At 43.9% G+C, this 9,752-nt stretch overlaps 1 protein-coding gene across 1 annotated transcript; it reads left to right on the top strand.

The window, feature by feature from the left end:
- The first annotated feature begins 597 nt into the window (after positions 1–597).
- On the top strand, positions 598–4,262 carry LOC147724804 (stonustoxin subunit alpha-like). Its single transcript, XM_086966305.1, has 2 exons — positions 598–3,711; positions 3,839–4,262. Exon 1 carries the CDS (start codon positions 928–930, stop codon positions 3,595–3,597), a length of 2,670 nt encoding a protein of 889 aa, XP_086822431.1. The 5' UTR covers positions 598–927; the 3' UTR covers positions 3,598–3,711; positions 3,839–4,262.
- The last annotated feature ends 5,490 nt before the right edge of the window (positions 4,263–9,752 follow it).

Genomic DNA, 9,752 nt, shown 5'->3' with positions numbered 1-9,752 from the left:
TTTGCGTCCAGTGCTGACAATAGTTGGACTTTCCGGCTCATCCGGAAAAAGGCAATCTAAGAACGGAAATAGAAGAAGGAGGCTATAGCGAAGTCGATTGAAACGCATAGTTGGTCGGTTTAGTCCTATCTCTGTTTCCAATCTTCTTTGACGCGTCAGTGCTAGGAAACGTCACGCAAATGAAAGACGAGCTTCAGCCAAGTTCGAAACGAATTCCTGGTAAAGGAAAAGGGTGGTCCTCGTGGGGCTGACCGTTTACTTTGACCCACATTACCAAGAGACTAAGCTCATATTGTGTGGGTTTTACACCCAGTACCAACAATGCGCGCACTGCAGCAAGTGAATTGACAGCCTTAATGTGAATAACGTAAATGATGCATAGTTATGGCAACTTTTTTTCTAAAATATTGACGGGAATAAAACATTTGGTTGGCATGCCAACGGTGTATTGAATACCGCTTTCTTTTGCGTTACTTTCACTCACTCAGAAATGGACCCTGTTGTACCTGCTGCTCTCGCTGTAACTTGATTGAACTTACTATCTTAATAAATTACCACCTTAAGTTTACCAGGAACAGGACTTCGTTTTGATTACAACAGACCCAGCATCAAGGATCGATTGGTAGAAGCGTCCTGGTTGCAGGCTCTCTTGTAGTCCTTCTATGTCAATGATTGTCAAACTCAAGAAGGAGTGGTTACTGCAAACAAGTTATTAAACCAGAACAGGACCAGTTTTTCGCTTCTCACTGCAAAGTTCCTGAGTGGTGTCGTGCCACAGAACGTCACAGCTCACTCTTAGGCGCCCACAAATCAAAACACAATTTCCCACTTGGCTTCAGTGGGCACTGTGGTGTTGGGAATAAAATAAAGCTGTGTGACATCCATACTTGAGAAACCGGCGGCGCTGAATCAATTCACTTGAACAGGATGGCAACTGTAAACTCAGCCTTTCTCCACGTGCTTCCAACTCTTGGGCGTCCCTTTCAGCTCGGGATGCTCTATGACTGCTGCAGCGATGAGCTAGTTCCAGGTGTTGCACTTTGGGACAGAGAGATGATACAGAAAGACCTGAGTGTAGCTCAGAACTGTAAGACTGAGTTCAAAGTCATAGCCGACTCCAACGACGAGAAATATTCTGCTCTTGGTGCATCGACTTCCTTGAAAACAAGCCTTATGGTGGGTTTAGTGGAAGTGAGTGGACCAGCAGTGTACTTGAACCAGACAAATACCTCCAAGCACCAAGCCAGAGTTACTTTACATTACTCCGCAACAACAAGGATTGAACAATTGGCTATGAAGTATTTAAACCCCGATAGCCCCTTCTCTCTGAGTATTCGTGACCAGAACATGGGCACCCATGTGGTCACTTGTGTACTGTATGGAACGCAGGCTTTTTTTGTGTTTGATCGCCATGTGTCCTCCACTGAATGCATGCATGATGTTTATGAGGACTTAAAGTCAGTGGCAGGAAACATTACAATAATTGCCACTGAAGGTCAAGGGGTCATTACAAACAACGCAAAAGATGAAACTGAAAAGTTAAAGTGCGAATTCTATGGGGATTTTGCTCTGGAACATAACTCTTGCACTTACAATGAAGCCGTTAATATTTATAAAACACTCCTTGGCCTTAAAGACGAGAATGCTGTACCTGTGAAAGTGTGGCTGTATCCGCTAAGTCAACTAGAATGCAGAGCCCATCGGTTGGTGCACAGCATAAGTAAAAGGCTGATCGATGATATTCAATTGGCTATAGAAGAGCTGAATGATGTAAACATGCAGTGCAATGACATGTTGAATCAGCTGGCTGCTGTACATTTCCCTGACATTAAGAGTAAAGTCCAGCAATTCCAAACTCTCTTAAAGCAGTTCCGAGAGACCTTCCGGAAGGATATGGCCAGAGTCTTACCGTCCATCCGTAGAGGAAAAGAAGATGAACAAGTGCTTACTGGCATCCTAATGCGAAAAGAGCAATCTCCATTCAGTGCCTCAAAGGTTACTGAATATTTGAAGGCAAAGTATATTGAGATAAATCTTATAAACTACTTTATTGAGGTGCTATTCAAGTTGAACAAAGTAAGAATTGTTTCCTGTGATATTAACCAAATAATGCTAGATCTCAACACTGAGGATGTTGCGTCTTTTACATTCACCTCATTAGGAGAAGAAGATAAGTATTTACTGGAGCTCAAATGCTGGCTACAGTCACAACACATGAGCAAATCTTTTCAGCCAATGTTGAGTTTTGAGTGCCAGAAAGAAAAGCCCAAGGAGTGGTTCAGTGATGCAGAAATAAGACAAGAGATGGTAAATCTCTCCAGGTTATTTTTAGAGTTTGCAAATCAGAATAGGTTGAATCAGAAGATAAAGTTTATTGTGTCTGCCCACCCAGACCCAACCAATCGGGGATCTTCAATCTATTTGTATGAAGCAGGGAACCTCACCAGTAGAGACTTCCACCCCCCTCAATCTGATACTCCTGCTATTTCCAAAATATCACATGATACTGTATGGCTGAAGCCCAGCCCATTGACTGGAACTCAGGAGATGTTCGGCTGCAGAGTGGAATTCAAGCTTATGGGACAAAAGAGCTGGAAGTCGATAGAAGGAAATGATGCCAAAGACTACACCATAACAGATTTATATCCGAACTCCCAGTACCTGTTTAGGCAATCTACCGTGCTTGAGAGGTGGATAGCCTTGCCCAGCGAAACCGTTGGACCAATAAAGACCCTGCCAACTGACTCGCCTAGATTTTTGGTTGTCCTGCATGATAAAACAAATATTACCCGACTCACCTGGCTGGAGCCAGATAACATTGGTGTTGGAGTCAAGATAGGTGAATACAAGATAGAATATATGAACGCGGCAGATGGTGGAAGTGAGTGGGCAGAGATAAAGACAAAGGTCAAGGTCGAATCATGGATAATGGAGGGACTGAAACCTGATATATCCTACAGATTCAGGGTGTTTGCCATTTGTGGAGATGCGGGAAGCAGTGATTCCAGTGAGGAGTATCTTTTTCCTGCTGCAATGGAAGCACTTTCTGCAGAATTGGAGAGGAGACTTCTCAGTTCACATAAACAAGTGGTGACTCTGGATCCAGGCACAGCACACTGTGAGCTTGTCCTGTCCGAGAGTCACAGACGCGCAGGAGGCACAGAAGTAGCACAAACTGTGCTAGACAATCCCAAGAGATTTGCTGTTGACACATGTGTGCTAGCAAAGGAAGGGTTCTCTTCCGGCAGGTATTACTGGGAGGTCGAGCTGCTGCAGGATGGATTGGGATGGCGGGTGGGGGCTGCCAGCGAGACTCTAAACAGAAAGAAAGGGTTCAGAAGGTCTCCTAAAGAAGGACTCTGGGCTCTGGAGGGCGATGGTGAGGTGTACTGGGCTTGTCTGTCGCCTGACACCCGCCTGTACCTGCGTGAAAGCCCCAAGAAGCTGGGAATATATCTGGACTACGAAGCAGGGCTATTATCGGTGTACAATGCTGCCACCATGGAGCTGTTGTATGCTTTCACCCATGCTTCCTTCACACAAAAGATATTCCCATTTTTCTATCTTTGGCCACAAGCAGACCTGAGACTTGTGTAGAAGACAGCATTATCTGCGTAGATGAAGGGTATGTCATGTAAAATTGTTTCTTGGCCTTTGTTATACACCTTTTATATGAACCACAGTATTCTTAAACCAAAGCCTGTGTAACTGGTATATGCAGAATAGCACTTGAGTATGAAGCATGGCAAGATCGACACATCCACGCATACTTTGGCTAATCTTTTATTCTGTAGCCTCAATAACACAGATACTTTGCTAGAATATTGACATAATGCAGCAGCGGACTCTTGAATACTTTGGCTAGCACATTGCTAAACTTAGTAACCAAAAGATTAATAGAGGACTTGATGTTCTTAAGGAATGGGCTCTGCAAAGCAAGCAAACGCTGACAGAGATGTATTTTTGTTGGTATTCACAAACAATTATAAAAATTAGCATGAGCCAATTAGACCTTAAGTAACATTCAAATGCACCAGGCATATGTGGTGCAGTAAGTATGGCAAAGTGCGCAGAACACCCTCATGTGTCAAGAATGTGTAAGGAAATGAGAGTCTTCACATAGAAAATTTTGCACAGCCTCTGCCATCAGTGGCCGTTTTACCCCTGAGCTCTAGGTCTCTGGACTCTTCATGGACGAGAGGATTCATGTCAAGGCCCTGTGACTCACCTACATGACTATCCAGAAGACTGTAGTTTATGCAGCAATCATTTTCACCAACCAAGACCAACTAAACCTTCATATCGATCATCACCACTTTATTCCCACCCCCAAATATTAAAATAAATGCTGAGGCACATAATTGTTGTCAACACAAGAAACAGTGCTTGGGAACTCGATTCTGCAGAGAATGCGTTGCTATTAGAATGTCATGAAAACACCTCACAATTCCTAGTTTTCCACCTACCAATATTAATTGAGGGGTGTTCTAGAACCGATTCATATTTTACATGTAACACAGAGGTTCAACAAAGGGAGATAATTTATATATGGCTGCTAAATTGCGATACATAACTACACAGAGGCATGTGACATACAACATAGATTAAAAACTGATTACATACATGACAGCTGAGCATTATGTTTTGGATGTGAGATTGGAAAACAACATTGTTGAAAGAGTGATGCATCATACAAGACAACAGTACACAACAGTGTACGTGTGACATGTTTGAGGAATGTTTTAGGAGTAATTTTGAAAAACAGAATTTCATGGCAGCCTGTTAGGGGTTGATGGTTTCATGAGTGATACCTGGAAATGATTATATTGATGCTAGGGAAACTGATCATTTAATTTAGAGCCATTTGCTTTGACATTCCCCTGACACAATGGCAGAATGCTTCTTAAATTATCCTTATTGTGGAATTGTGCCCCAAAACTGAAAAGTCTGACCACTGGCAATCCATCGGGTTAGAATTCCAACACCTCGTTCTTCTGCCTACCGTGCCACCTCAGATTAGACCCAGCCATATGCAAATCAGTCTTGGTCCTGCTCCAGTGGGAATGGTCCAGCTCGTACTGCCACACCAGGTCCTCTCTGAACCGGAAAACAAGCAACCCAAGACCAGTTTAGCCCTAATTGAGACAGGTGTAGCTTGGTTTCTAGTGGCACAGTGAGCAAGGAACCTACATCAGGGCAGTACATCAAACACACAAGTGGGAGGATAGTTGCTATGAGACTTGACCCTGTCTCTGGGGTCATCTCAAACTTTTTGCCTTCACATTCCTGTTTTCTTAACTTGTTTTGTTGGCTTCTAGGGCTTTGTGCACTTTACTACTGCTAAACAGTACTCACGTGGTTGTGCTTTCTCATTTAAACATGGCAGAATTGGCTTACACCCAATTGGTTCATTTAATTTAGTTTTAGTAGTAGTTCATCAACGCTTTGCACACGACAAATAAATTTGTGTCTTTCCAAAACAATGTTAACTTTTGTAGTGAAATGCGTTTCCAACATACTCATTGACATTTCATAAACATTATTTGGCTGACCATATCCCATCCTCGTTGCCAATGTAAAGATCCACTCTGACATCAAAGTAAAAAGGAATGTAATCTTTATTGGTCTATGTTACATTCATAGCTACCTCCAGCTTGCTCTCCCAGCTCCTGAGCTCCAACCTCCCTTTCCTTGAAGAACAACAACGTTCTAAATTCCATCCCAGAAAACTAAGACAACTCTACACAACTACTTGTATTTGCCTTTCACTTGGCATGGTTACCATTAACTCGGGAGATATCTAAAATCAAAGAAACATCAGACTCCAGGCTTCTTCCAAGCATCACTCACTGCTGCTTTTCAGATCTGTGAAATTCCACTGAAAGCCTTACCTCTGACAGCTGTGTCCCGTTGTTATGGCCAATAAACTGTAATTTGCTGCAACCAGGAAAAATTAAGTACTATGGATTCTTCTGCTCTGTACAGCTGGCAGCTGCTTTGAGGATATCTATACTACTATTATAAAGAGAGAACTGTGTCCTTTGAGCCAGGTAAACTCGAAAAGTACCCAACCAATCGCAACACCCAATACAGCGTTGGAATGGGGGGGTCCAGTAGATGGACATAGGCTATAAAAAAAATAAAAATAAATGTTATTTAAAAAATAAACAATAAAAAAAAGTAGTCCCTAAGAAGTAGCGCCGGCCGTGTGTGCTAACAACGTGCGTGCTGACATCATCGGAGTACAGGAACACGAGGAGGAGCGGACAACAGCGCGGGAGGAGCGGAAAACTTAGCCAGACTGGAGGGAATGAGGGACGTGAACTGCGGGGAAGAGCGGTGAAGTAAGGCGGACTGGAGCGGAATGGAGGACAACAGCACATGGAGAAGAGGAGAACGTAGCAAGACTGCAGCGCCATAAGGTATGTGAAACACGGGGAGGAGCGGTGAAATACGCGGGGAGGAGCGGTAAGTGAGGCGGAATGGAGCGGGATAGCGGACTGCAGCGGGCGTGTAGACTGGATTGGTGTAGTGGGGGGCGGTGAAGTGAGGCGGACTGGAGCGGGATAGCAAAATAAATGATAGGTTTTAAAACGGCTTTCATATTTGGTGCAGACATTTAAGTGAGAGTAGTGGGGGGCGGTGAAGTGAGGCGGACTGGAGCGGGGGCCTGGGTTTGTGCGACTGGGAGCAAGCGCTGAGGTAAGGTGCACGCAAGCCTGAAATGCTGCCCCCAGCCCCCTTCTGCCCGGGCAACGCTGGGGCGGGCTGCTAGTATATCTATACTAATATAATAAAGAGAGAGCCCAAACCTTTGAGGCGGGTAATCTCAGGGACCACAGCACCAATCACAACACCCAATACAGCGTTGGAAAGGGCAGTTGCAGCAGAAGGACATAGGCTATGGAGACGCCCACCATATATATTTAAAAGGTAAAAGAACCGTGCCAGCAAAGTAGTCCCTTGTGGGCATGTCTGCGTTGTGCTGTGGGCGTGGGCTGGGGGCGTGACAAACACTGGGGGCGTGTGGTACGTTCCGCCCTTCATGCCATGTCTCATATCGTGTGCTAATCCCACCCTGCTCCCTTTAAATACCCCTGCACCCCATAATCATAACCCACCCTTACTCCTTAAAATACCCCAACACCCATAAACACTAACCCATCTTACCCCTATAAATATAACTTGTACCCCAAAACCTAAACCTATCCCTAAACCCTAAAAATACCCTTGTACCCCAAAACCCAAACCTGGCCCTGAACCCTATAAATACCCCTGTACCTCAAAAACCAAACCTACCCCTGAACCCTAAAAATACCCCTGTACCCCAAAACCCAAACCTAGCCCTGAACCCTAAAAATACCACTGTACCCAAAAACCTAAACCTAGCCCTGAACCCTAAAAATAACCCTGTACCCCAAAACCCAAACCTACCCCTGAACCCTAAAATACCCCTGTACCCTAAAACCCAAACGTAGCCCTGAACCCTAAAAATACCCCTGTACCCCAAAACCCAAACCTAGCCCTGAACCCTTAAAATACCCCTGTACCCCAAAACCCAAACCTAACCCTGAACCCTAAAAATACCCCTGTACCCCAAAACCCATACCTATCCCTAAACCCTAAAACTACCCCTGTACCCCATAACCCAAAACTATATCTGAACCCTTGAAATACCCAAACACCCCAAAACATATACCTCAGTACCCCAAAACATATACCCCTATACCCATACTTACCTTATCCAAACATTAAAATAAAAATATGCTTTTACCATTCATGCATTTACAACGAATTTCGTTGTAAATGTATACGTGAACAGGGAGGGATTATACTTTTTATTCTACACCACACGACTCGTACTCCCGGATCGACTACATCCTCATAACACAGAACGGGGTTCCCAGAATAGAATCTACCACCATAGAGCCTCGTGTGATGTCTGATCACTCTTGCATCTCCTTATCCATCGCAAATGCCAAATCCTCCCCTCGTCAGACGTCTTGGTGCCTGAACGACGAGATCCTAAGCGATGCTCAACACAGATCCACAATACAAGCTGCGATTGCTTCTTACCTGCAGATTAATAAAGAAGGGGACACATCTGATCTTATTAGATGGGATGCCATGAAAAGTACCATACGGGGGGTATGTATCAAGATTAGGTCAGCCATGAATAAAACTTACAATGCGAAGTTGGAATCCCTGGAGACTGAAATTTTAGATCTTGAAAGTAAGCATCTGAGGGTTAGAGATGATATGACTCTTTATGCTTTGGCGAATAAAAAATATGAACACAATAAATTGATAAGTTAAAGGGCGGGAGTTTGGCTTGACAAAGGACGGAGATTTAAAATTTGTGAATCCAATAAAGCTGATAAAAGCCTAGCTTCATATTTGAAATTTAAGGTTCAAAAGAATTCTATTAGCATCCTTAAAGATGCCTTTGGGACCTCACACTCAGAGCCAGATAAGATAGCTGAGGTGTTCAGGGTATTCTATGAAGACCTTTATGCAAAGAATTCAAAGGTGGAGGAGGATAAGATTAAGAATTATTTGGGTGAGTGTGATCTTCCACAGTTGTCTGCCGAGGATCAGGTTGGTCTAAATGGCCCGATTAGTGCTCTAGAAGTGGAGAGCGCAATTAAAAAACTGAAATCAGGGAAGGCACCAGGCCCGGATGGCTTTACAGCAAAATTCTACAAAACATTCACCACTATATTAACTGGACCCTTACTAAATCTATTCCAGGAGATAAATAGCTCTGGTGAAGTCAGAGGTACTCTAGCAGAGGCAGCAATCGCAGTACTTCCTAAGGAAGGGAAAGACCCGTCGCTCCCAAAAAATTACAGGCCTATTTCGCTAATTAATATTGACTGTAAGATCCTGGCTATGATACTTTCCGCCCGTCTTCAGAAGGTACTTCCTCAGCTAGTCCATCCATCTCAAGTGGGCTTTCTTAAAATAGGTTGTCCAGTGATAATACAAGGATTTTGGCACATGTGCTAGAAAAAGCTAAACTTCTAGACACCCCTACAGTAGCAATAACGTTGGATGCCGAAAAGGCCTTCGACAAGGTCGATTGGTCCTTCCTTGAAGCAGTCCTTAACAAATTTAACTTGGGGGAAACATTTACACGGCTGGTAATGTCCCTATATTGCTCCCCCTCGGCAAGAGTTAGGGCGGGTGGATCGTTTTCGTCCTCATTTTGCTTAAAGCAAGGTACGAGGCAGGGGTGCCCTCTATCGCCCTCGTTATTTTTATTGGCAATTGAACCGTTCTTATACCATATAAGGAAAGACCCTAAAATCACAGGCATAACATTTGGAGACTGCACGGTCAAATTAACAGCATATGCAGACGATGTGCTTGTTCTTTCTGAACGAGCGGAGGAGGCAGTATCTGCACTCATGTCAGACATTGAAGATTTCTCTACGGTCTCGGGCTACAAGCTCAATAAAGACAAAACGGAGGTCAAACTCCTAAACAATATAGGTGATAAGGGGATTTTAGGGGACTCTGGTCTTACATGGCAGCCCAAATGCTTTAAGTACCTGGGGTTGGACTTCGATAAAGATTTAGTCTCCACTCTGAAAACAAATGAAGAATTGACTTTGAAAAAAATATCTACTCTACTAGAAAGTTGGTCTCCAAAATTCCTCTCTTGGTGGGGCAGGGCTGAAACTCTCAAAATGATGTCGACTCCCTTAGTTAACTACCTGGCCAGTATGCTCCCTATGACGTTCTCGAAT

This window comes from Lissotriton vulgaris, chromosome 4_1 (genome assembly GCF_964263255.1).
Source record: "Lissotriton vulgaris chromosome 4_1, aLisVul1.2, whole genome shotgun sequence".
Taxonomy (NCBI): Eukaryota; Metazoa; Chordata; class Amphibia; order Caudata; family Salamandridae; genus Lissotriton; species Lissotriton vulgaris.
Note: the sequence above shows the minus strand (reverse complement) of the source record. Positions and strands in the feature narration are given on the sequence as shown.

What these genes read in the sequence shown, in the direction of transcription:
- LOC147724804 (XM_086966305.1), top strand. Translation starts at nt 928, where the DNA reads ATGGCAACTGTAAACTCAGCCTTTCTCCACGTGCTTCCAACTCTTGGG.